This window comes from Excalfactoria chinensis, chromosome 5, assembly GCF_039878825.1.
Source record: "Excalfactoria chinensis isolate bCotChi1 chromosome 5, bCotChi1.hap2, whole genome shotgun sequence".
Taxonomy (NCBI): domain Eukaryota; kingdom Metazoa; phylum Chordata; class Aves; order Galliformes; family Phasianidae; genus Excalfactoria; species Excalfactoria chinensis.
Window position 1 is genome coordinate 46048755 of NC_092829.1, and position 26838 is coordinate 46075592.

At 56.2% G+C, this 26838-nt stretch overlaps 1 protein-coding gene across 6 annotated transcripts; it reads left to right on the forward strand.

Moving 5' to 3' along the window:
- Nucleotides 1-747: 747 nt before the first annotated feature.
- Nucleotides 748-26610, forward strand: CTNND1 (catenin delta 1). 6 transcript variants are annotated; one of them, XM_072337439.1, is made up of 20 exons: nt 852-989; nt 12197-12314; nt 12689-13008; nt 14078-14149; nt 14384-14542; nt 14752-15284; nt 18428-18891; nt 19003-19186; nt 19473-19590; nt 19950-20103; nt 20505-20522; nt 20756-20824; nt 21591-21718; nt 22352-22502; nt 22948-23140; nt 23247-23361; nt 23873-23960; nt 24267-24314; nt 24431-24528; nt 24918-26610. In XM_072337439.1, the coding sequence occupies exons 3-20, from the start codon at nt 12814-12816 to the stop codon at nt 24927-24929; spliced, it is 2799 nt and encodes a 932-aa protein (XP_072193540.1). In that variant the 5' UTR covers nt 852-989; nt 12197-12314; nt 12689-12813; the 3' UTR covers nt 24930-26610. The 6 variants fall into 6 exon arrangements, with proteins under 6 accessions (XP_072193542.1, XP_072193540.1, XP_072193541.1 ...); XM_072337440.1 differs by having other exon boundaries at nt 24921-26604; XM_072337438.1 differs by having other exon boundaries at nt 25219-26604.
- Nucleotides 26611-26838: the final 228 nt, after the last annotated feature.

Sequence of the window (26838 nt, forward strand, 5' to 3'; positions counted from 1 at the left end):
TGCCCGCTGCGCTCCTTGCAAGCAGCGAGCCGCATGATCTGCTTTACTGATCCGCCGTCAGGGAGGGTCTGGGGGTCCGCCGCCTTATAATCTCACTAAATGCGTCCCTCTCACTCATTTAATCCCATTGCTCTTCATTACGCCTTTTTGCTCTGAGCAAACCCCATCCCCGGCCGGGGGATTACCTTCCTCAAACATCTGCAGGCTGCTAGCGGCTCCCCCACCTCTCCTTGCCCAACCGCGCCGCGCATATTTACCCCTGAAATCACCTGTCCCCACCCAACCCACTCGTCAGTCCTTTTCCTCATTATCTCGCTCAGCACTTTGGCAATCGGGAGCGGGCAGATCCTCCCCAGCGCCCCGGTCCCGGACCGGAGGCGGCGCAGAGGACCCCCAACCTCTCCCCCGCCTTATCGCAGGTGAGCGGCGCGCAGGACGGGCGGTTCCCCGGCCGGGTGGGGGCAGAATCCCGGCAGCTCAGCCGGGACGGGAGCTCAGGCTGCGGGAACGCGGCCCCGGGCGGTCCGGCAGCCTTGCAGGCGGTGCGCTCGGTGCGCTCGGTGCGCTCACGGGGTCGTACGGCGGACCCCCACCCCGAGCCGCTCCCTCCGTGTCGCTCCGTCCCGCCTCCCCCCCCCTCGCACGGCCGCCATTACCGCGCCGCTCCGCCATACCGCCATTGGTCGCGGCGCGCCGACGCCGGGGGCGGTACTGGCGGCCCGGCCCGCCCCCGCCCCGCCGGACCAACTTCCATTTTAGGTGCGGGAGCGGCGCGGGGCGCACGGAGCGGCGGCGGCGAAGTCCGGCCCGACCCTCCCCGGCTCCGCTTGGCGGTGCGCTCTCTCGGCCCGGACGGTCGCTGCTCCGGGCCGCCCCTCGGCGGGGCTCCTCGCGTCTCCAGCCCTTCGCCCCGCCGCTCCTCTCCCGCCGGAGCGGGCCGGGCGGCCGCGGGGCGGGACCGCCCCCTGTCCCCGAGGAGCCCGGCCACGGTGAGTCCCGCTCGCGGCGTCCCGTCGTTTGCCGAGCTCGGGAGGCCGAGGTCGGGCCCCGGCCGCGTCTCGCTGGGAGCGGGGCGGGGGCCGGTGCCGGGTCGGGGCCGAGCCGTCGGCGCCGGGGAGCGCCCCGAAGTACGCGGCGGGGGGGGGGAGCACGAAGGTGGTTCGTGTCGGTGCGGCCCCGTGCCGCCGCCCCGCGCCCTGCCTGGGGCCGGGCTGAGCCGCGCGTGTCGCCGCTCCCCGGGCCGCACAACAAAGGGCGCCGGCGTGCCAGCGGCGCGGGGAGCTGGCCCGACAGGCGCGGCGGGTTGGCGGCCGATGTAAACGAGATCTGCGGCCCTCGCCCTGCCTTTGTGCGGGAGGAGGGCGGGCTGGGGCCGGGCAGGGCGCGGGGCCCGGGCCGCCCCCCCGCGTGCTGGCAGCGGAGTCCTCCCGTGTCCTTCTCCTCGGCTGCGCCTTTGTTCTAGCGGGAGGGGACTCCGGTGGCTGGGGAGGGTCAGGAGCGGGGCGGGTGCGGCAGTTCCCTTCTTCTAGACGGCTCCTCTCGGCGGCGCGGCTCCGCTCTCACGGCGACGGAAAGCGGCGTGCGGTGAGCCTCGGGCTGACAAGTGGCACCGAACGGGGACGGCCCTATTGCAGCCTGCTCCGGGCCCTGCAGGCAGCCTCGCAGTTCCTGTCAGCTGGCCGTCTCATGCCTTTGTGCGAGAGGGCGCTGACCTTCCACGGTGCCGCTCCTCGCAGTGCCGGAGTGGAGACTGAACTTGGGGTGACTGCACTCCGGTCCGGGTGTCTGTCCGTGGGAGAACTGCCGGCGGCACACATGTACCCCTGGGCCTCGAGTGAGGGAGTGGGGATGGCTGAGCTTCCTCTGATCGCTGGGTAGTGGTGGGTCTCTGAGTGGTCACTCCCGCTCTGGGGAGGGCCCACTGCCCAGCTGGGCTGTGTGGTGGGTTCTATGGGGACAGGCCTGTCCCTACCCTGCTGGGTGATCCCCCCTGGCCTTGTGGAGGGCTGTTCTGCTCAACTGCTGGGCACTAATGGCGAGTACCTGGTGCATGGAGCCATGTACAGCTGCTGGTGGTTTCTTCTGTGTCCTCTCTCACAGTGGAACTGGAAGTACGCATGTCCTCACCTTGGTGTGGGGGAAGAGCTGAAACTTGGCACCAGCATGGTCCTGGATTGCAGGGGGCCAGGCACCGCAGCTCATATGCCAGCCTCTTTGCCCACGTCTTGTCCTGGACGTGGTGATGCAGGATGAAGGCTGGTCTGTAGTGGCTGTAGGCATTGCTGTTGTTCTGCTCCTGGTACCTGTAGCACGCTGCTGTCTGACAGTACAGGGCTTGCTGTTGGCAGCAGGGAAGGACGGCACCCACACTTCCCAGAGGCAGGCTCTCTGACTTGTCAGGGTTTACTGACACGTTTTAATGGGAAGAAAAAAAGGAGGGGGCAGCTGGTTTTTATTTTGTTGTTGTTTAAGCTGCTCTAAAACCGAATTTGACTGAACCTGCATTGTGTACATACAGCTGTCTTGTGGTATGTAGCCCTTGCTGGGATCACGTGCGGAGCCTCCCTGTAAGGGTGGGAGGATGGAGATGCTCAGTGCCACATGGCTTGGCCATGGCAGGGTGAGTACCTCTCATCCAACAAGGCCGCCCTGCGTTGCTGCGTTCTGGAGTCCTCACAGTCCTCTTTTCCCTACAGATGGGCTGGGAGTCGGAGCTCTGGAGATGAGATCTTGGTTCTAGGGGTGTGTTTGAGGGCATCCAGAAGGTGAGAGCGGGGCTTGGAAGGGCCTTGAAGGCTGCTGGGTTCTCCGAGTGGCATCTGCAATCTTAGAGGACAGTGCTATTTGAGTATTATGGTTTCTCTCCCCACCAGCCCTGCGATGATCTTGCTGCCTGCCTGTCCTTTCCAGGCTGTGATGATGGTTTCAGGGGATGCACAGAGCTCCTTTCTCCCCCTACAGACACAGGTCCCTGCACTGTGCTGTTCTCACTGCCCCAGCTCTGCTTCTGACAAGGAGCGGAACCACAGAGTTGATTTGGGTCCTTAAAAGGAACAGGTGTTGCTCGGTTGTGGTGACAAAACCTAAACCCGCCGAGTGATTCAGGCAGCCCGAGAGCTCTGCGTGTGACACAGGGCTTGGCTGGTGGAGGAAGTTGTCCTCTGGCATGGCATGCAGGAATGTGCCTCAGTGTGAGGCTGCTGGGAAGGGGCTGGATCTGCAGAACAAAGTGCTGGAGTTCCCCGAGGTGACTTCAGCCTTCTGTTGGCTCCTGCCCTTGTGCAGGGAGCTGCTGGGGATGGAAAGGACACGGCACTGTTTCTTAAGGCTTGGGCTGTTCTTGTCCTGGTGGCTCGTGGCAGCAGGCTGATGAGTGTTGGGTCATGAGTGTGTCTGGCTCCTGCGTGTCTCATGTCTGCTGCTGCGCTGCCCACCTCCCAGTCAGGAGAGCTGCTGTGTTCCTCTGCCTGCCTTGTCCGGTAACTGTGGTAGATGGGAATGGATTGATGGGGGGTGACTGTTGGGTTCATGTTTGTGTCACCTGGGTGTGGTGAGGTCCTCCTGTACTGCAGTGCACACTACATCTCCCCACTTTATTTCTTTACAGAGGAAGCAGTTTTCCAAGTATATGGTATTGCTTCCTCATTGTGGCCCATGTCTAAATCACCCGGCACGGAGGGGCGAGATGGGTGGTGGGGTGTGGAGGGAAGTTGGTGACTAAGCGCCATAAGATGCCAGGTGTGGTGCTGGGATGTACAGCCCTTACCGGAGTGCTTGCCTTTTTCCCTCTGCTCTGTGTTCCTGTTAAGGTAGTGGCTGGTGGTGCAATGCCTGATGTGCATGTGGGTGTTGGGGCTCAGGGAGGTGGCAGTAGGTTCCGTGCTTCCTTTCCCTTCTGAGAGACCAGCCACCCTCCAGGGGTTGGTGACAGTAGGGTCTTCCTGCCCCTACATTATGTTCTGCAGCTCCATGCTGACCTCATGCCACAGCACCCTGGCCTCCGTCTGCTACAGAAATGTCTGTGGCTGTGTGGGCTGCTGGGGGTCTGATCTGGGCTGAGCACTTCTTCCCTCTGTACAGGTGATTCTAAGCAGCTGGTTGCTCAGATGCTTGTGCTGATGAGAGCAGGATTTCTTCTGCCTGCGTGGCCTAAACAGGTTGTGAAACCACAGCCCAGCCTGTTGGTGATGCAGAAGGAGGGGGTGACTCTGTGGCTGTGGGGTGCTGGAGTGGTGTCAGCAGGCGTGTGGGTGCCCTAGCTCTGCAACACGGGAGGGAGCTGAGCAAGCTGGATGGAAGAGTGAGCCCTGGGTCTGGCTCTCCTGCAGCCTGGCTGGGTGCTGCTGTGGATCTGGATGCTCTTCTAGAATGTAGGTGACCCCAAGATAGGCTGGTGGCAGCAGCAGCTCGCTGGGCTCCTATACAAGGGCAGGAGCTGCTATCATGTCTCCGTTCTGGCCCCGATGGCTCCCGTTCCTATGGGCGTTGGCCCCAATTGCAGTGAATGCTGCTCAAAGTTCACTGCCTTCCTGCTACTGGCCTGGCCCAGGTGTGGGCAGCCTGGAAGGCATGGACTTAATGGACATGTGTCAGCTTCTGAGCAAGGGCTGGAGAGCAGCTGGCGGATGAGCTGCTCTCGTGCCACCTGTACAAGTGCAGAGCTGCTGGTAGAGACCAATTTATTTGGGGTGAGGCAGGTAGGAGCTCTCCCAGGAGCACAGTAGTCTTAGAGGAAATGAATATGGAGAACTGATTCCACCCAGGCCAGGAGGAGGAAGGTGTCTTTCTGTCCTCGGATGATGAATGTTCCTCTCAACCCCCTTTTACACAGGGCCTGGGCCTCAGATTCACTCTGCCTCCGCAGCAATGCTCCCGGCACTGGCCTGGCCGGCCAGGGAGGTGGTGCTGGCTCTCTATGGGCAGCGCGTGGGTAGCTGCGCCGGGTGGGAGGGAGCACGGTGAACTGCAAAGACGAGTTTTTCCGACCTAGGAGGGTGGGTCACCATGTTTGTGTGTTCCTGGCAGGCCCCTTGCCCAGTGGAGTAACGCATTCTTCCAAGCATGTTGCTGCATGCGCAGCTGTTTGCCGTGCTTGGCTCCGGGCGGGCTGAGTTGCTTCAAGGTGTGTGTGGGGAGTGGTGGGGGGGAGATGGCCTTGCCTGACTGATGCTTAAAGGAACTGCTGGGGGAGCAGGGGACAGCCTGGATGTGCTGCAGAGCCGCTCTTACAGTCCCAGCAAGCAGGTGTTACGGTGCTATTGCTTCCTCAGCTCTGCAAATACCGAGCCCATCTTCACAGCCTCCTGGGTACAGTTTTATCCCCATGGGAGACTCCTTGAGGCTGGGATGTGGCACCTGCTACCTTTTTGCTTGTGAGATGCTTGCTATCCCAGGCAGGAGTGCATAGCCACTGTGTATAGTAGGTCCTCACATGCGGTCACTGGAGGTAGGATGCGTCCCTTGGGGAGTGGACCCAGTTAGGCTGTGCCGGCTGTTGGAGTTGCTGTGCCCATGCTGTGTCCCAGCCTGTGTGCTGTGTTGGGGCAGTGGGGAGCAGCCTTTGGCAGGACGTGGTGTTTAGAAGCTTACGGGAAAGGGAAGCCACGATGTCATTTCCCGTCTGACCAGGAAATGCAGGTTTCCTTCCCCTTGGATGGCTCAGGAGCCTGGGAAGCTGCATCTCAGCAAGCAGGCTAGGGGGATCTGCAGCCAAATGTAGTGCTGGGGAGCAGCTTGAGCTGCGGGCTGGGGTAGGATGCTTCCTCCGTGGTTTTCCTTCACCCGTTCATTCACTCTTGGCAGGGTCCTCTAAATTCACTTGGAGTTGATGCATACGTGCAATTAGGGAGCGGGGGCATCTGATGAGGTCATGCTGAATGGAGCTGGGCTTTTGTTGGCTGCCTCCTCCTGCCCAGCCCTGGCTGATGGGTGCTGTGACTCAGCCCACAGCCTGCCCACGAGCTGAGGCTGTCCGGAGTGAGGGGAGGACATCCTACTGCTGCTACAGGGCCATCTCGGAGATACCCTGCATGCCGCTCCCACCCCAAGTATGAGCTCACCGCCTGCTTGTTTGCTCTCTGCGGGGAGAGGTGTGTGACCGGCCTGGCTGTGGATTTGTGTGTGGGATGGGCAGAGAAGAAAGGAAGCTGCCTTTGTGTCTGGGTGTCTGTTCGGGTGGACAGGGGGACTGTTCATGAGGCTGGGTGGGGGATTTTGTCCTCCTGCTCTCTTCCATCTCCTTTGTTTCTTAGTGGCTTTGGAATTATTGATAGTGCAGGCAGACCTCCGTGGCACTCAGTGGACAAGCCAGGTGCACTGCCCTCCTGGTACACAGTGCTGTTGGGACGATTCCATGTTAGTCCCAGCCCCCCTGTGCCTTTGTGCCCTGGTCAGCCCCCAGGCTTGAGTAAGCCATGTGGAGGCTGCAGGTGTTGGAAGAGGAAATGATCTCAGGTGGCTTTGCTGGGAAAGGGAAAGGATGGCTGCAGAGAGAGCTCTGCCTTAAGAAAGGAGTGAAATCCCCCTGTCTGATTGCTGGTCTGGTGCTGAGATGTGCTGTTTGTGCCCTGAGCTTTGCTGACCGTGGGTGCCTGTGCCTGCAGCTGGATGGAGGGAGGCTTCCTTCAGTGCTGCTGGGAGCGCTGGTCTCTGCTGCAGCTTCCTTCTCTGATGGAGCCAGCAGTAGATGTCAGCTCCCAGGTGGGTGCTATGCCCTTGCCCCTCTGCGTGGGCTCGATGGGGGCAGCTCCCGCCATGCTGCAACCTCAGATTTAATTGAAAAGGGACTTTGCTCCCTCTGCTCTGTAGTACAGCTCTTATCTCAGTAGCGCCAGGCTGGTGTTTGCTTTCCCTGTGGGAGAGAGGTGGCTGAATGTGAAAGTTCAGCCTGGCGGTGGGTGGGGGAGAGATGGAGTGAAGGCCAGGGACGTGGTGGCATGGAGCAGGGTGGCTGAAGCTGGGGGGCAGAACTGGGGGCTTGGGAGCATCCTGCTTGTCTGGGGGCTTACGTGTCCCTCATCCTGGTTGCTGCTGTCCCTAGAGCGAGGCGTGGAGCCTGGGAGCTGCCCTGCAGTTTGTCAGGACTGGGAGCTGGGGACTACCCCTTCCCTGCAGGGCCCAGGAGCCTGCTGGTCGCCCGAGTGCAGCCTGCCCCAGGAATGCTCTGGCCCCGTTCCCAGAATCCGGCACTTGGTGTTTGTTTGTTGCTGTGCCCCTGAGGTCTGGTGCTACTGTGACAGGAAGCGGGAACGCCGGGGGGAGGGAGGCTGGCCGGCTGTGGATGTGCCTGTGAAATCCCTTTGTCCCTGCAGAGCGCTCAGCTGCAAATTCCCACAGAGAGGAGAGAGCTGCCTTTGTGCTGCTAAAGGGCTCCCAACATGTGAAACCCCTGGGCTGGGGGGGGGCTGGGGTGGGAGCTCAGCGCAGGGGCTGCAGGCCCTGCCTTCTTGCTGTCCTTAGGCACGTGGGGGACATGCGGGAGGGGGGCCCTTGGAGTGATGTGCTGGGTGTTGCTGGAAGAAAGGGGGGGGGGGGGGGGGGGGGCTGGACCCAGCTCTTTGAACCTACCTAAAGGTCCTGCCCTGCCTGGGTAGGACAGTGGCTTTGGAGTGTGGCAGCCCCCACCCTGTGAAGCACCCCGGGACAGCTGCCCTGGGGCCGGATTGCTGGCATACCAGCAGAACAAGCCGTGCTCTCTGCGGCTAGCCCTTTCTTTCTGTGGCCAGTCTCGTGCTGTTGCTTTCTCCTTCCCTGGGGGCAGCCCTGACTGCTTCGTGTGGGCTGAGCCCAGCTCTTTGCTCCCCGGGGCGGCAGAAGGCACTGAATGTCTGCCCTGTTCCTGGTGGGGCCTGTCTCCTGCCGGGGTTGCCCACCGTGTTTCCCAACCTCTGTGTCCAGACTGGTCCTTGGAACTTGATCTCTATCGTGCATTCCTGCCCTTTTCTTTTGGGGGGAGGGGGGTGGGGGGGGAGCGGGGGGCGTGTGCCACGTCTGCTTCCTCACTCCTGCCTGCTGTGCAGGCCCCACCCTGCTCTTATCTCTCCCCTCTTATCATCCTGCCTTGGCTGCTGGCCCTTTCCCTTATACGGCCTGCTATTGTGTCTGCTTGCATCCCTACAGGTAACTCCCTCTGCAAGGGAGGCTCGCCTAACAGAGACTACAGCCCTTGTGGCAGTAACCAAGGCAGGCTGTGCCACAGTCCTGCTTGTTGGTTGGACCAGCTGTATGCTGTGAGCACTGAGTGGCTCTCCACCATGGCTGCTGCTCGTGGTTCCTTCTTCCCCAGCTCTTTCCAGGGCCTGGCGGTGTGGGCTGGGCTGCCCATGGGGCAAGGAGCAGCCCCGTCAGCCGAAGTAACTCCTGGGATGTTGACTGGCCTTCCTGCATGGGTATCTGCCTTTCCAAAGTCCTTTCTGTGTCCTGTGCAACCTCCAGGCTGCTGGATAAGGATCTGCCTTGGACAAGGCTCTCCTCCTCCCGTGTGGGAGCTGTAGGTCCGCCATACTGCTTCCTTTTGGCTGTTCTCGGGGTGGGCTATGGGCTACTATGGTTTTGGAGATGCATCTAAAAGATTCTTGTGTTCTCCTGATCGTGATCCCATTCCACGCGTTTGTGTTCATCTCGTGGCTCCTCTACCTCAAACAGTGATGCCCTACTGCACCTTGACTAGTGGTAGTGCTCGTCTCCCTGTGTGGTGCGAGGGCTGCACATTGCTCTCTGAGCCTGGACCCTCTGCTCAGGGGTGTGGAAAGGATCCAGAGATGTTGCTTCATTTATTTTTTAGCTAATTGAGACTGACCGGGAGCCTGTGGTGAATTAGTGGGGATGTGAACCAGTGCAGAGCATCAAATGTAATGTGCTGTGAGAGCTAAGACAATTGCAGGCTTCAATTATTGATGGGGCTTCTGTTTTTACTAGGGGCATCACGATAGGTAGATGGAACCCAGAGAATTTGTTGCTTCCTCTCCAGAGAGGGCAGGGTCCCCGTACTCAGAGCCATCTGTGTTCCCTGCTGAAGGGCAGGCAGCCAGCTGGCTCTGAGCCCCTCAAATGGATAGGGCAAGGCTAATTACTGGGGTGATGTTGCCATTTTTCTTGTCTAGTAGTTGAGGCAGCGTGCCTGGCAGGCCTGCCTCGCCTCAGCCCTGCTGTCCCTGCCACGTCTCCTCCAGCCCTGTGACCCAACACTGGGCGAGGGGCTACATCCCTCCTGCTGGAGGGGGAGGCAGCTCTGCTTCTGCCTGAAGCTGCAAACAGTGTCGTGTGGTGAGGACAGACCTTGTCCTGTGTGGAACAGGTGTGTGAGGAGCACCAACAGACAGGAAAGCTGGTGGTATGATGCTGCCTCCCTCTGCTATGATGAGGACGGAGCTGGGCAGGGCTGACGTGGTGCAGCTGGTTTCTGGTTTTGTATGTGCCTGGGTTGTACTTTGCCCCCAAAAATCCTCGATGCTGAGGAAGCAACCTTAACTGCAGCCATCCTGGGTCCTCGTGGAAACCCAGCAGAAAGGCTTTATGCTCGAGTTGCTTTATGCACTGCAGCAGGCGGTGCTGGTCAAGCCTGCTGTGTCTTATCTGTAGGATCTTTCCTGTGCTCTGCCCGTGGTGTCCTATTCTGTCTGTCAGCTCAGGGTCATTCTCCCTGGCCGACATGAACCCGTCCTGGTGGGGAGCCTTCAAAGCTTGAACTCCATCCTCCAGCAGAGTAGGATGTGAGTGAACTCTGGGTGGGTATGGCTGTGGTTGGGCCCTCAAAGTTATTTTCACAGGTGAGGTATTTGTTCTTGGGGCAGGTAGCCATTCCAAGAGTTGGGTCAACATCTCTGTTGAAGGCCTGTTTCAGGAGCTCGGAGTGCAGCATGGAGTTGCCCTAGCACTGGGAAGTGGGAAAATGAGGCTAGAAGGACTGGGATGGCAAGCTTTCTGGGTGTGTGCATTGGTCCGTGGGGGCTGTGGGATGAGCACTGCAGTGTTCCTTGTGCCCTGGGGTAGGAGCTGCTTGGGGATGTGCTTTATCTTCAGGCTTTTTAGTTTCGCCCTGAATCAAGCCAGCTGAAATATTTTTGGCTTGCTGGGTTTTCTAAGTAATGGGTGTGTCAGAGAGTGCCTCTCATGATGAAAAGGCTTTCATGCAAAGATGGTCATGGTCTGGCTTTGGAAAAATGCTCTGTGCAGTTGTATCTTCAGAGATGGGGGATGAGAGGGAAATGGGTGCAAAGCAATCCCTGGAATTTTATCCTTTGCTTTGTGGGATGCGGCATACTCAGCTTGCTGCTGTCACAGACAGCTTGCTCCCTCGTGCTCCCTCGTCTTCCCTCCTGCTCCGTGTCTCAATGTGAAGATGGCTGTAGCCCCGAGTTGCCATGGACAGGCAGCAAAGGGCTGTGCTGTGCCCAGGGAGCTGCTCCCCAGGGTTGTGGTATGGGAGTCAGCAGGGAACTGGCAGAAGGCAGAGATCTGGGGCAGTCGCTCAGCAGCTGGGAAGGCGTGCGGCTGGGTTGCTGCTTGGGGTGTGTGTGGCAGCCGGTGCCAGGGAAGGGCTGTGCTCTAGCTTCTGCTGGGGTGGATGTTTGTGAGTGCAGGGAGAGTGGGCGAGGGACCGGTCCTGTTCCTTCCCCTGCTGCTGTGTGTTTACTCCCTGTGGAAGGGACAGGAAGGAAACGGCCTCATGGCTGCTCCAGCCCCTTATCTCGCTCCCTTAACAGCCCTGCAAGTTCCATTGTTAGCATCCACATTCTCTGGGCTGTGCACCCAGGGGATGTGGGGACGTGGGTTGGAGTAGCACTGCTGGCTGCATGGGGCCTGCCTGGTGGCTGTGTAGAGCTGAGGGGACCTACTGGGGTGGCTGTCCCACTGCATACCTTCCTGCAATGGCAGACTCCTCCAGCATGGCTGCCTGGGGAGGGTTGTACTGTGCTGGAGCCCTTTTTTTGTTGGTCTGTTTCTCCCTTTTAAAAAAACTTGCTGAAATGCTGTGCTGGAAATGAGTGCTCCTCCTCCTGCCAGCAGTGGTTCTGGCTGGGATCTTGGGTGCCCTGTTGGCATAGGGTATCTGTGGATGGTAGGACCACCCCATGCTTCTAGGGAAGCCATGGCACCTGCTGGCTGAGTCTTCTGTGCCTGCAGGCTCTGTCCTGCTGCAGCCCCTCTGCACTACAGGCTGTGGTGCTGGGCCTTGTGGCCTTGCTCTGTGTCTGGGAGGTCTGTCACTAAGCTCCATTGTGGGGGCTGAGGAGCTGGGTCCCCCATTGATTCAGATGGATGCCAACCGCGAATGGAGGGATGTTTGATCTGAGGGTGAGACAGAGCTGAATTCTTAAGGGTCTGGGACAGGGAGGCAAGGTGATCGGGAGTCACCTCTGCTGGGCACTGCACGCGTACAAGTAGAAGAACTGGATTATATTTTTATTAATGGAGACAGATTATGGAGTGGTGGCAACCAGATGTGGGGATGTGCTGCAGGCAGCCGCTGAAAGACGTGGAAAAAGATCCAGCCTGCTTTGCTGATCTGGTCACGGTGGTGTCTGATAGTGTTGGGGCTGATGGGCTCCTCAGGTATCTGTGGGAAGCTCAGGGGTAGTCAGAGCCACAGATGAGCTTTGGACTCACTGGCAGTGGGGGAGGCATTTCAGGAAGTGTTTAATCTGAATGCTCTCGAGTTAACATGGAAAATAAGTAAGAATTAAAAGTGATGGGGGGGGAACCCAGCAAAAAACCACACGCTCTACTCTTAGTGCCTCTTAGGCAGCATCTGCATCAAGCTGAAACTGGAGGGACTGGGCTGCCTTGGGATGGGGGGCTGGAGATGTGTATTGTGTGAGGGTGGTGGTGGTGCCCATGTTCCCGGCCCTGTGTGGGCAAAGCTGGTGCTGTGCTGGAGACCGTGGGAAAGCAGCTCCTGCCCTGGCTGCCTGTCTCGAGCGAGTCCCCACACGCCTGCCGTGACTGTATGGGTTTGGGAAAACCTCTTGTGGGCCTGCCGGGGCTTGGCTGGGGAGGTGAGGGCCGGGCCCGTGCTGTTCCTCGTCAGCGAGGAGCAGTTGGAGGGGCTGAGGGAGCTGTTGCAGAGAGAGTGCCGAGCCTTCAGCTGTCCCAGCTCCATCCTTCAGGGGACAGGAGACCCTTCCTCAGCCCGTGTTCCCTTCCCTGCCTGATTTAAGTTTGCTCGTGATTTGACCCTGTTCTGCTGTCCCTGCAGCTCTCTTCCTCCTGCTTCCTCCCTGTGGTGGCTGGGCTATTTCTCCCATGACTCTCTACGTCTAGACCTGGCTGTCCCGTGCCTTTGCCAATCACACCCGAGCTTCCTCCTCTAACAGGTCTGTATGGAAGAAAATGATTTCTTTATCAAAATGTGTTCACTGCGGTGCGCTAATTTACTGTTTTCCTTTGGGAGGGGATGTTGGTGGGTCTCAGCCAGTGCCTGTCCCATAGCAGCGTGCTGAGGACCTCCTAGGATGGCTGCATGTCTGGGAACCCTGACGAGGACCTGAGGGTGGTGGTGGTGGAGTGGCAGCTCTCAGAGGGGTTCCTGCAGTCCCCTCCTGAGGGTCCTGTCCCATTTCGCTCCTTTTTGTGGACTGGGAGGAGCTGTGAATGTCTTGTTATTGTTTTTCCCCTGTTCTGAAGATCTGTCTTAATGAAATCAGTCTCTTTTTTTCTTTCCTCCTTTCCTCTGTCAAATCATGCGCAGTGAAGAGTGGGGCTCCTCCCATTCTGGGTCACTTTTCCTCCTCTCACCTTGACACCAAGCCAACTCTGCTTGTGCCTCCCTGTGCCCTTCGCCCCTTCCCCGCCCGTCCTGGGTAACCGTCACCCATGGACGACTCGGAAGTGGAGTCAACCGCCAGCATCCTTGCCTCTGTCAAGGAGCAGGAGGCGCAGTTTGAGAAGCTGACACGGGCGCTGGAGGAGGAGCGGCGCCATGTCTCAGCCCAGCTGGAACGAGTGCGGGTCTCCCCACAGGACGCCGGCCCGGGCTTGGCCAACGGCACACTCTCCCGGCGGCACCAGGTAAAAAAGGCCCTTGGCAGAGATGGGCGCGGGGGCTCCCAGAGCCCCTATCCCTGTCAGTTCTAAGTGGGGATGGCCCTGGGCCTGGCTCCCTTAGGCCCTCCTTGGAGATGTGGTGGAAGAAGGCTATGCTGTTCTCATAATGCTGGTAGTGCTGTACGTGGCTGGGGCTGACGTGAGCCGGGATGTGCAAACCTCTCTGGGTCTTTCTGGGGAGAAGGTATTGGCCTAGAGAGTCTTGCTGCCAGGTCAGCTTTGGTTTTGTTCTTCTGTGAGCAGTTAAGGCTGGCTGTGTTCAGTACGTGGGTATCCCTCCACATTCCACCTTGCTTGTCAGAAGATGGAACATGAGTTGGTGTATTAGCTGTGAGGGTGTGTCTGTGTCTCCTCTGGTGTGGCAATGGGCATGTTCCTAGCATCTTGGTATCCCTGGAGTAGCCAAGCCAGGGCTGTGAGAGATCTCTTCTCTACAAGGCTTGAAGTGTGATTTAATCTGTCTTGGCTCAAGGTCTCTGTCCTGCTCTCGTTTTCCTGGGCTGTTTTGGGGAGGGTGTCCTCAGGGCTGGTGGCACAGCGTCATGTAAAAGGCATCCACCTTTCTGGCTGTGCAAGTTGGTGCTGCCAGGGGAAACGAGGCAGCTGGAAGGGCAGTGTGAGCACATAAAGCTGCAACACCTAGCAGTCAGCTCCTGGGTGTCTGCATGATGCTCCCTTGCAATCCTTGGTAGCGTCTGGGATGTCCCTTGTAGCTCTTGCATCAGGAGATAGGAAAGGTCTCCAGGGCCACTTTGGGGAGTGGGGAGACTTTTGGCTTCTCTATAAGGGCATCTGAGTGAGATGCAAGTAGTGTGGGAGAGGTGGGCTTAGTGCCATGTCCTATAACTTCCCTCAGCTCGGTTGGGCTGGGTGCTGGCTTGCGGTGTGCTACACAGACCTGAGGAGTGATGGAGTGATGTATGGCATGTGTCAGCTTGGGACCTGGGGCTGGTGGGAAAGTGGGGATAGCTGCAATCCTGGTATGGACAGGAGTGATTGGATAACAGGCCTGCAATGGTGATATGCATTTCAGAACGGCCGTTTCTTGGGTGATGCTGACCTGGAAAGACAGAAGTTCTCAGATCTGAAGCTCAACGGACCACAGGTAAGAGGAATGGAGCTGTGGGCAGCCTCATCGCTGGATGGGGTTGTGGGGAGACCTAGCTGGCCGAGGGGAACTTGTGGGCGCCTTGGCTGAGTGGGCTCGGGGCATATTTGGTGACTACACACTCCTGTGCAAGGGGATATTGGGGCTCCCTGGGGTGTAACAGCTCCTCCTCTGGCTCTGTGTCATCTGTGCTGGTGGTAAGGGCTGATTGCCTGTCCCTGCTCCCTCCAGGACCACAGCCACCTCTTGTACAGCACAATTCCCAGAATGCAAGACCCAGGCCAGATCGTGGAGGAGACGTACACCATGGAGGAGGACCCAGAAGGGGCCATGTCTGTTGTGTCTGTGGAGACGTCGGATGATGGGACAACCCGACGCACAGAGACCACGGTATGTGCCTGGGGAGGGCGTAGATGGATTGGACTCTAGCTAGAGATACAGTGGCCAGAGTGTCACGGCTGTGATGGTTGCCAGCTCACTGTTTATGTGAAACCTGCCCAGAGTGGGTTCCTGCTGGGCTGGAAGGGGCCTCAGAGGGTTCAGAGCTGTGAGGTGGGACAGAATTTGCTGATGCGAATATACCTTATATCCATCTCTAGGTGAAGAAAGTGGTGAAGACTGTGACCACCCGGACGGTGCAGCAGGTCCCCATGGGGCCTGATGGGTTACCCTTGGAAACTTCCCCTGTCACCAGCAACTACGTCCAGACGATGGACAGGAACTTCCGCAAGAACGGCAACGGTGGCCCTGGAAGCTACCTGAGCCAGCCAGGCACAGCCACGCTTCCTCGCAACTACCATTACCCCGACGGCTATGGCCGCCCCTATGATGACAGCTACCCGGGCAGCGATCACAGCTACGGCAGCCTGTCCCGTGTCACCCGCATTGATGAGCGCTATCGCCCATCTATGGACACTTACCGGGCCCCCAGCCGCCAGGACATCTATGGCCCCCAGCCTCAAGTGCGAGTTGGGGGCAGTAACATGGACCTCAACCACTTCCACCCTGAGCCATATGGCCTGGAAGATGACCAGCGCAGTGTGGGCTTTGATGATGTGGACTACGGGCTTATGTCTGACTATGGCACAGCCAGGAGAGCAGGGACACCATCTGATGCTCGACGTCGGCTCAGGTATTGGGGTACTGAGTGTGTGGCAGCATGCACTGGGGCAGGGGGTTGCTCTGGAGTTCCTTTAACTCAGTTCTTTTCAAAGTAATCATGGAATTGTAGAATCACTTAGGTTAGAAAAGACACACAAGATTAAGTCCAACCTTGACGTAACAAGATCTAATATAATAGATTACTTTGAGCATAATTTGTGCTGCCTTAAAATTCTTGACGTTTTCTGCAGCAGCTTATGCCCTTAAATCTTCTGAGTGTTTGCTGCAGCATGAATAGGAAGAGGGACAGTTCCACAAGCTGAGTCAGATGTGGCTTGTGCAGGAGAAATCTTGTATCTGCTTCAAGTTAATTGTGTGCTTAATTGGTGGTTAATACTCAGAGCTAATTGAACCAGTTGTCCTGCAGCAAGGAGTTCCACGAGGTGGCTGGACATGGCTCTGGGCTCTTTCCTCTGCACTACCTGTTCTATTAGCATGGTAAGAAGGATCCAGCTGCTCTGTCACTGGCTGAGGTTGGGCACTGCAGTATTCATCCTATGCCCCAGTCTGGTTTATCTGCTGGGAAATGTGCCTGATGTTTGCTGGAAGCAGCCGCAGCCTCACCATTGCATTCTTGCCAAGCTGAGAGCAGCAGGCAGCCCTGGAGGAGCTGTGCCGAGCCTGGGGCTGAAGCAAACCAGGCTTAGTGCTGCATTGCTCTAGGGAATGCTCTTCCAGGGTGGGACAGGCTGCTCGACCTGTTTGACAGTTGCAGCTTCTCCCTTTCATTCTGCTATGGGTGATCAGCAGCACTTTCAGCCTGACTGTTGTGCAGCTGCCTGGGACAGGTAGAAGAGGGGTTTGGTGGTCCTTAATAACTGCCCTCCAGGTGTGCTTGCAGGCACCTTGGAACATTACCTGCCGGAGGCTGTGGCTGCCAGGGGCAGGTATCTTGCACAGTTATCTCATACAAATGATGGTGGCTGCTGGCTGGCTGAGCCTCTCAGCTTGCTCTGCTTGCTGCCTGTGCTGCCAAGTGGAGTTTGGGGAGGTGCTGGAGTGAATTTGAATGGGGCTGAGATAGGATTGGAGTGAGAAGCTGAGCCTGGACCCCAGCAGCGGCGCGTGGCTGCCAGTGGGCTGGAATGCACATCCATTCCTGCTATGGGGGCAGTCAGGGGTGACCACAGGCTCCTTAGGTTCCAAGGACAAGTAGCAGAGGCTTGAGAGGAAGGGAAAGGGAGGCATTTGCTTGCCCCTGTCAGGGATCCAACTGTTTCTCAGGGCGCATCCTGTAAATCCCCAGTAGCTTTTGGCTGCTGCAGAGACTAAAGGAGGAGCTTTGTCTTTTTGGCTTGTGCCAGCACGAGCGTTTCTGTTGCTGCGTTAAACCAGTTGGGGCAGTTGTTCTCTCAGATTGATTTCCCCAGCTTTGTGTTGTGAAGTTTGTGCTGGTTAAAGTAGAGCTGGTGAGGCTGACTTGAGAAGCCTGTGAGAAGCCAGCTTTGGCAGACCTGAGCCCCTGACTGACCCTTCAGCGTGCCCCTTGGACAAAAGGGATAAGGCAGAGTCCAGAAGAGTGGGGATGTGTGCAGCCCTTTCCTGTGGCCCCATGAGGAGGCTCTCCCTCCCCATGCAGACCGATAAAGATCACAGCAATCTGTGGAATCCAGGCGCTGTTGAGCTTGGCTTGTCCCCTGCCTTCTCAGTTACCATCTTGCTTAGCTGACTGGCTCACTGAGATGGCAACAAGCAAGAGCAGCATCCCACCCCCTGCCTCCAAGATGTTTGTCTTGAGCAGGGGCCTGGTGTTTAATGACTTCCTTCGGAGAGGCAGCTTGCCAGGCACGTGGGGGACTAGGGAGCATGTTAGGCAGGGAGTGTGGAGGGTGTGTGTGTGTGCTTAGCGGTATGTGGCCTTGTACCCTCTGAATGACTCTGGAGCTCCCTGCCTGCAGGAGGGTTCAGCAGCACCACAGTAGTCCCCTTGCCTTCCCCTGCCTTGCTATGCCGTCCTTTTGGGATGCTAAAGGCTTCTTATGGGGATGAGGCCAGCTGCAGGCTGTGCTGGCAAGAGTTGAGATGTCTCTTTTGTAGTGTTGGCATTGGGCAGCTGTCTTGCTCCTGCTTTGTTCTGCTACAAGGGCAGTGTTGGTGGTCAAAGTGATGTTCTCAGATGCCAGACTGAACAGCTTTCTTTGGTTGCCAGCCCACGTGACTGTGCCCCTGGAGCTTGTGGTTTGGGCAAGTTCTATACCAGAGATTGTAGGGGAGGCTGTGTAGGGAGCAGAACTTGTCATCGTCCTTTCTTGCATCTTTCTGTACCCACTCAGTTGGTGACAGGGATCTTCCCGTGTCGGATTTGGGAGCTTAGAAGTGGGATCTGAAGGTGGCTGAGCAGGTGTGAGCCAGGGGACACAGCCTCATCTTGGACCTTGGTTGTGCAACCACAGTGTGTAGCACAATGATCCCGATGGGTGTAGCAATCAGAGTAGCACAGCCCCCTGCTCCTCCTGTCCCTTTCTGCTGGAGACTACCGAATTCCTTTGTCCTGGTAAAGGGGAAATTATATTTGCCATGCAGGCTTGGCAGTGACCTAAAAATAGGGTTGGAATCAGGGATTCTGTATGCTTTGTGTGTGAGTAGTAGGCTATGTGCACTACTGCCAGATAGAAGCTTGTACCAAGGCTGGGTGTGGAGGCCTGGGGAGCTTCTGTGTGATTTGCACTCACCAGCAGTTTGTTGTGGGATGAACTTGCCCTCTAGTGGCCGTGGACCTGAGTAGTTGTTTGTGGTGTTCTGTGTGCTGGCTCAGCATCAGAGCTGGGCCTTGCTACTGTAAAGGTTACACAGAGAGCAGGACTCTGTGTTTGACCCAGAAGAGATGTGGCATGTGAAAAGTGATCCTAGTTGCTAATGGGGCTGCTCAGGAACCTCCTGTTTCCCAATCCATCTTGGTGATGCCTGGGGCTGGCCTCCAGGCTCCGGCTGGGCCTTGTATAGCTGTATGGAGACAAAGAAGGTACCACGGTGCTGCTCTGCAGCCTGGCTCCCTCCCTTGAAGGTATGCTGCAGCAAGTAGTGGTGACTGTGTACCGTGTGCATTTTCTCCATCCTCTACTGAGATGGGCAGGGCATGGGGCTTACACTGATGCTTGCTGTCTCCTCTCCTAGGAGTTATGAAGACATGCTGGTCGATGAGGTGGCTCCTGACCGGTACTACTGGGCCCCTCTGGCTCAGCATGAGCGGGGCAGCTTGGCTAGCCTGGATAGCCTGCGGAAAGGAGCACCGGCCCCAGGCAACTGGCGTCAGCCAGAGCTGCCAGAGGTGATAGCGATGCTGAGCTTCCGCCTGGATGCTGTCAAGTCCAATGCAGCTGCTTACCTGCAGCACCTGTGTTACCGTAATGACAAGGTGAAGACAGAGGTGCGCAAGCTGAAGGGCATTCCAGTGCTGGTGGGATTGTTGGACCACCCCAAGAAAGAGGTGCATTATGGTGCCTGTGGGGCCCTCAAGAACATCTCCTATGGCAAGGACCAAGACAACAAGATTGCTATCAAGAACTGCGATGGGGTGCCTGCTTTGGTGCGCCTGTTGCGAAAGACCCATGATATGGACCTCACAGAAGTCATCACAGGTAACTGCTCTGGGGAGGTGAGGAGGTGCCAACCTGTTGGGTGAGATGTAGGGTGCAGGCATTTAAAGCCCACACGGCCTGACTGAGCACCTTCTGCGTGTGGCTTTGCAGGAACACTGTGGAACCTGTCTTCACATGACTCCATCAAGATGGCCATTGTGGATCATGCACTGCATGCCCTGACTGATGAGGTTGTCATCCCCCGCTCAGGATGGGAGCGGGAACCCAACGAGGACTCAAAACCACGCCACATTGAGTGGGAATCAGTACTCACCAACACTGCTGGCTGCCTTAGGTAAGGGAGGGGGGCTACAAATGTCTGGCAGAGAACTGTAGTGGGTTGGGGAGGAGTCCGCTTCCATCCTGGAGTGGGAAAAGACTACTTTGTTGGCTGTGGAGAAGCAGCTTCTGGGACAGCTGCTGTTTATGATGTGATGATGCTCCTTGGCGCTGGAGGACTTTTCTCTTTGTAGAGAGAAGCCAGAGAGGAGACTTCCTTTGATTTGAGCTCTTTTGAGTGTGGACTGCTCCTTGCTTGTCCTCGGATGTCTTCCCCATGTTGCATCTCTCTTGCTTGACAGGAACGTGAGCTCAGAGCGGAGTGAAGCCCGTCGGAAGCTGCGAGAATGTGATGGGCTGGTGGACGCCCTGATATACATCATCCAGTCTGAGATCGGCCAGAAGGACTCAGATAGCAAGGTACTACAGATGGGATGCTACCTGGGCCAGCACAGCAGGGCAGGATATACAGTGTTCTGCTGGTTATGGATTGTTCCTGGGTTCATCCTGATAAGGACAAAAGATGGAGGGGGAACCAAGGAGTTTGAGCTGACAGGACTATTTGAGGAACACCCAAACCAGGCACCTGCCTTTCCACGCTTGGGAGGAGAGCCTCTGTGGGATGTGACCCATGTGTGACCAGGTGTTGGGTTCTCAGCCAGCAGTTGGAGTACTTGACCCTACAGCAGGGCTGTGACTAAGTCAGCGAGTGTAGCTTTTGCTCAGGGATGTGGACTAGGCACGTGCCGATCTGAGTAGAACTCTCTGGTTTTCTGTAGCTGGTGGAGAATTGCGTGTGCCTGCTGAGAAACTTGTCTTACCAAGTCCATCGTGAGATCCCCCATGCTGAGCGCTACCAGGAGACTCCTCTGGCCACCACCAACAATGCTGGGCCCCATGCTGCAAGCTGTTTCGGTGCCAAGAAGGGCAAAGGTTCGTTGGCTGGTGACATAAAGATACATTTATTTCAGTGGGGCTTGAGGGTGGTCTGGAATCCGTTCTGATCCGTTCTGTCATCTCTCGTGTGAAGGCTAAGTTGTGGCTTTCTCTGGAAACACGGTGAACACGGTGGCTTGTGCCTTCCCTTGCTTTGGGAAGTTACTGCTTGGCTCACTCAAAGCGTTTGACACGAGCTAATGGTGCCCTTGTGGGTTTCTGTGGTGATGGGATGGTGGTGGATGGATAACCACTAACTTCACATCTTCCCTTTTCTTATGTGTTGTCTCTTCCCCTTCCCTTTGCTTTCTTGCCAAACGATCTGCCCCATGATGCTGTCGGCACTTCTCTCCTCCTGCCTCCCCTCTCTCCTGTCCTCCTGTCTGCTTCGCCAATAGACGAATGGTTCTCCAGAGGTGAGTGTGCTCTTGATTTTAATTTTTCCATGGTGAAAATGATTGGGTGCTTTCCTGAGCTCTTTGTTCCCCTGCAGCTGGCCTTGTGCTGCCTGCAATGTGACTAATGTCCTTGGTGGCATGTAGCTTCTGCTCACCTCTGGGCTTGTTCTTCTAGCAAGTGGCAAAAAGCTGCTGGGCTGATGTGGATGGGAAAATGAAATGTCTTATGCCTCTGTGCTTGCCCTTTAAAGGTAAAAAGCTCCCTGAAGACCCTAGTGCAGATACAGTGGATTTTCCCAAAAGGACAACTCCAGCCAAAGGTATGTTGTGTAGCACACTCGGGACTTGGGTGCACAGGGCTACCTTCCCACAAGCAGTCTGGGAAGGGGTGGCATGCATAGGTTTTTGTTTTCACACTGGAAAGAGACTCTTAAATAGGCAGAGGTTTGACTTGAAAGTAGTTTGTTTCTGGTTGCCCAGGCTCACAAGTTCTGCTGCAGGCAGCCCTGAGGAGGCCTGCTGGTCTTGGTGGAAGTGAGTGCTACCTCAAGGCAGACTTGTGGCTGCAGAGGGAGCTGTTGCTCTTGGAGCTGAGGGACAGCATGGTGACACAGCCCTGCAAAGAGGCCCCTTCTGCTGTGTTTTCAAACTTGTCGGTGTCCTGCCTGCTCTTCTCTCCTGGACACAAAGGATGGGAAGGATTTTAAACTAAAATGTCCTGCCTAGAGGAGTGTTCTGCAGTATGAATGTGAGGAAAGGTCATTCCAAGGCAGGAATCTTACCTGATTCCAAGGATTCCAGCCTTGAGGGCAGCAAATCACAGCCCCTCTGCGGCCAGCTGAGCAGCAGCTATTGGCCATGGGCTTTAGTTCAGTTACTTCTGTCACCAGAACACTGTATTCTGAAGTCTGAAATAGATGTCTGGGCTGATTATCTGGGGTTTCCATTGCTGAGGGACAGCTCGTCCTACTGTGTACCAAAAAGCAGACAGTACCTAGCAGTGCTCCTCCAAACAAGTCTGTTGCTTGGTCTTGGGTGCTGGCAGAGGTTGTGAGTAAGTTCTTCCTCCCTGTACCTCTCTGTCAGGCTACGAGCTCCTCTTCCAGCCAGAAGTGGTCCGGATATACATCTCTCTGTTAAAAGAAAGCAAAACTCCACCCATCCTAGAGGCTTCAGCAGGAGCAATTCAGAATCTGTGTGCTGGCAGTTGGACGGTGAGTGCCTTGTAGAGATGGACATGTTGGTGTTCATTGGTGTTTAAGGGAAGGGGGATCTGGGGAGCATCACTTTTTGGTTTCGACAGAGCTGTAAAGTGTCAAAGCTCTGACATTCCAGACTGTTGCACTTTATCTCTTCTTCATAGCAAGCCATATAATTCGGCAGCACAGCTCAAATGTGGACCACATCTCTCCTTTGCTGTTGAGGGTTCTTTGCTTTCTATCAGCTGTTTCTTTCCAAGGGCTGCCTGTGTCTCTGTCAGCAGCCTGTTCTCTGACACTTCTTCCCGTCTGCAGTCTGGAAGAAAGGAGTGTAGGTTGGGGCTTGCTCTGTAGGTTTGTTCCCCTACTGTGCCTTTGCTCTGTATTCTCTTTCTGTGTATGGAAAGATCAAACAAAATCATGCTTACCTGGCTGGCACAAGGGCTTTGACACCTGTAAATCAGTCCTCTCCCATTCACAGGCATTGCCAGGGGTTACTTGGAGACGGGTCTTTCCCTATGGGCATACTCAGGGCCCTTGGTTTCTGAGGTGGGTGGGTGTTAAAGTTCCCAGTAGTACCCCAAGCTGAGGAGCAGGGTTAAGCTGTATGTGCCTGTGTTCCACCATGGTGTTCTGCTCTCCCTGCAGTACGGCCGGTACATCCGCTCGGCTCTCCGCCAGGAGAAGGGACTCTCTGCCATTGCTGACCTGCTGACCCATGACAGTGAGCGTGTAGTAAAAGCAGCATCCGGAGCCCTCCGCAACCTGGCTGTTGACTTGCGTAACAAAGAGCTGATAGGTGAGAGCTGCAGACAAACCTCATATCACAGAAAGACCTGGGTTGGAAGGGACCTCAAGGATCATGAAGTTCCAACCCCCCTGCCTGGCAGGGCCACCAAACTTCCATGTTTTAGTAGCCCTGGGCCCCATCCAACCTGGCCTTGAACACCTCCAAGGACGGGGCATCCACAACCTCCCTGGGCAGCCTGTGCCAGGACCTCACCACTCTCCTAGTAATCCATCTGTATATCCACCTGGCTTAAGACTTCCTCTAGACTGGGTGGCTGAGGACATGCATGGGCACAGTGGCTGTGCAGGGGGCGTCTTGTTCATTTCCCAGAAAAACATATAGTGGGCTCCTTGGGAGATAAAACTGGTGACCAATATCTGATCTTTCACTGGTGACTTTTTAAGTCACAGTCCTTTTCTTTGCTCGCTCACGCCTGACTCTTTGTCCTTATTAGGTAAACATGCCATCCCCAACCTAGTGAAGAACCTGCCTGGAGGCCAGCAGACTCCAGCCAAAAACCTCTCTGAGGATACAGTGGTGTCCATCCTCAACACCATCAATGAAGTCATTGTAGACAACCTTGAGGCTGCCAAGAAGTTGCGAGAAACGCAGGGGATTGAGAAGTTGGTGCTGATCAACAAAACTGGGTAGGCTCTGCTTTGAGGGGTAGTGTGGGGCTGAAGAGGGCCTTTTCCCAAGGCTGCTTTGAGCCTGTGGGTATGGCCAAACATCTCTTCCTTCACTGCTTTCTAGGAACCGCTCGGAGAGAGAAGTTCGAGCAGCTGCCCTCGTCTTGCAGACAGTCTGGGGATATAAAGAGCTGCGGAAACCCCTGGAGAAGGAAGGCTGGAAGAAGTCAGATTTCCAGGTATGGGGAGTGTTGGAGAAGTACCCTGTTGCAGCCTGGGTCCTGCTGCACGGAGAAAGTGCTCCAGGAACTCAGCAGTGTTTGATTTCGGCTCTTCTCTTACTGCTGTCACTAGAGACCCTTGAAGGTGTCCCCTCTGCCACTTCTCAGTGGGTGGATAGATGGCAGTGGAGCAGAAACACTCTGCAAAGTGTTAAGCCTTGAATGTCAGATCTACCAACAGGGAAAGTCTGCAGCACTGAAGCCATTGTGGCAGTACTGAGGAGGGGAGGGGGGAAAAAAAGTTCTTCTAGTATTTACTTTCCTTCCTAAAAGCTGCAGCTGCCTCTTCAAGGCTGGGTGCTGCCCTGACCCAGCCTAGGTAGACCACTCCCACCCTTGATTGTGGGTACACCCAGGACCTTGGAGCATCTTGAGGTCCTTTGCTCCAAGGGCTGTGGGATGGAAGCATTGCTGGGGCTGCCATGTGCTTGGTGTATGGAGTATGAGTGGTTGCTGTCTGGTGCTCCAGGTGAACCTCAGCAATGCCTCTCGGACACAAGGGGGAAACTCATTTGATGACAGCACCTTGCCTCTCATCGACAGGAACCAAAAATCAGGTATGTGCCCACCCTCCCTTTGGTGCTTGTCCCCATTTTAACTGCCTTGTGGGTACCTGTGTTCCCTCTGTACTTTTCACTCCCAGCTTCCTTGGGTTCCCCAGGGGCTCAAGCAAAACTTTCAACCTGGGGAGTTTATTTTTTTTTCTCAAGGCTCTAAAGGTTGCTCAGAGTTTACATAGGTCCTAGAGTATCCTTGGGCCAGCAGTGCTGAGGTTGAAGCTCCATTTGTGCTTATCCAGCAGTGATTCTACTGCTGCTTGTGGCTGCAGAGGCTATGCCTGATCTGTTTTCTCATCCTTGTAGACAAGAAATCCTCCCGGGAGGAGATCCAGATGAGCAACATGGGACCAGGTAGGAAGGGACTGGAGGAAGGGCATCTTCACTGATGTGCTGGGAACACCTTGCTTCCTATGAGGAGGCTGTTCACAAAAAGGCAGCGCGACTGATGGTCTCCTGTCTTCTTCCAGACAACTATTCCACGCTTAACGAGATGGACCACAGCAGGACACTGGACCGATCTGGTGATCTTGGAGACACGGAGCCAGTGAAGGCAGCACCGCTGATGGTGAGCAGCTTTTCTTAATGAAGCTGAAGTGGTCAGAGGTGCAGGGAGTGACACTTGGAGAACTGGGCTTCTGTGACTAACCCCCCCCTGCTCCTTCGGCCCTACTAACCCCTTGTGTCTGCAGCAGGAGGAGGGGCAGGAATCCCCGCCCGAGGCAGAGGAAGATTCTGCTGTGTTTTCCCCTGTGTCGGTATGTGCTGCAGCACCCTGTCCAATCTGATTAGCGGTGGCAAATCCTGCTGTGCTGTAAGGGGTGCTTTAGGCAGCCAAATCATGCTCTGATCGCTGCTGTCTGCAATCACCGGCTGATCCACGGGGGCTGTAAACATGTCTTCACCGATGGTTCCTGCTCTGGATGTGCTAACGTTTGTCCCCCTCTCTCTCCACAGCAGAAGATTTAAGCTGCTATTCCTGCCTCCGCTCAATTTGGTTGATAATATATTTTATATATATAAATATATATAACTCTTCGTGGTGGAATGGACCCAAGTTTTTTTTTTTTTCCAACTTTTTTTTTTCTTTTTTTTTTTTGCTGGACTGTTAGTGCCAACTGGCAGCCAAATGACTGGGCCTGGTCCCACAGGAGGCAGCCCAGGCCGCTCTGCCTCCTCTCAGTGGCTGCACCTCCCAGTTCTGGGACAACTATCAATAACTCTTCCTCCCTGTCCTCCACCACTTCCCTTCCTTCAGAGAGGAGGCCCTCCTGCCTGACTGCCTGCGCCAACTGGCAAGGATGCTGCAAAACAATTCCAGACCTCTGCCTTGACCAGGAGCTGCCTTCTCTGCCTCGCCTTCCTTCTGCTTGGAGTCTACTGCGGGGACAGGGACCAAGACCTTACTTGCCACCTTCCTTTGTTGCCTATAGGATATTTTTCTGTGTGTGGGATCACTCTTCAGCTGAGGCTGCAGGGACAAGAGCATCCCTCTCTGGTGGCAGCGGGACTGGGGTGCGAAGGAGGCTAGAGTCATGGGGGTGGTGGTGGAAAGGAGAAGCAGCAATAACTCTTCTTGCTTTGCTCTACATGAGGCTTTGGGGGTGTGGGAAGAGGGATCTATCTTAACTCTGACTGTTTGGCCTGGTTCTGGATCCTGCTAGGGAGAATGGGGGGGTGGGGGGGGTCTGGATAGGGCAGTTGAAAAGAGGAGGGATCCTTATGTAGGGAGAGGGTCTGTGCGGTGTGGTGGGATAGGCCTCTCTGCCCTGGGGGTGATCCTTCCCTGGGGGAGGAGGGGAGGGGAGGAGGAGAAGCAGCAGGGCTTTTGGGGCCGGATTTCTTTGGGAACTGGCTGAAGTAGCGGTGGGTCTGCGAGGGCATGCGCAGCAGGTAGGGCCTGGATCCCATCCACCCCCATGCACCAGCTGCCCGTGGCAGTGCCCCCTCAGACTTCTCTTGACATGTGCCTTTCTTTTGCCACTGTGAAATAGCTCTTTGAATTGTACTGTCTGGCTTCGCTCGGGGAAGCGGTGTGCCAGGCTCCTGGCGGGGCTGAGCTGGAAGCCCAGCGGGGGAGGATCCCAGCCCTGCTGCCTTCGGCTGCCACTACTGAATAGGGGGCAGGGCTCTCCGCTCCTGTCCTGGGGAGCCCATGCTGTCCCGGGAGCATCTCTGTGGTGGTGGGGGGCGTGTTTTGGTGCTGCGATCTTCTGGGTGAATAGGGAGGGGCTTTTAAGCTCTCTGTGCAACTGGAAGCTTCCTTGCAAGGCTGCAAACTGGAGAACGGAGCCCTCCCCAGTACGCACACTCGTGCCTCGCTCTTCCAGCTCCAGCCACACCTCAGCTCCGTTTGGTTTTGTTCTGGGGTCTGACTTCTCTCTTTTCCTTTCAATACGTAAAACACTAATTCCTCTTAATTTTTTAATTCCAGATGAACCAAAAAAAAACCACAAACAAAACACCAACCCAACCAACCACTAAACCAAGCTTCCCCCTTCCCTCCTCTCCTGGGCAGGGGAGCTGGCTGCAGGGTGAGGGTGGAGGGGGCAGGAGCACCTCGCTGTTCCTTGTCTGATTCCTGTGCACACTCTTGTAACGCTTTTCAAACAAAATGATTTTTTTATATAAATAAAGTTTTTAAAGTGTGTCCTTGTGTCGGGCCGTGTTGGACACGAGGCTCACGCCTCTTCTTTCTTAGCCTTACAGCTGGGGCTGCACCATGGTTTGCCACTGGGGTTGGTGTCTGCTGAGAGGCAGTAATGGGAGGAGCTGAAGCTCTGTGCAGCCCAGCACGGCTTCCTCCTGCTGTGCCTCTCGCTGGATTTCTGCTCTGTGACGTAGCGCTTGGTTGGTGTTTATTTATTTGCACAAGTAA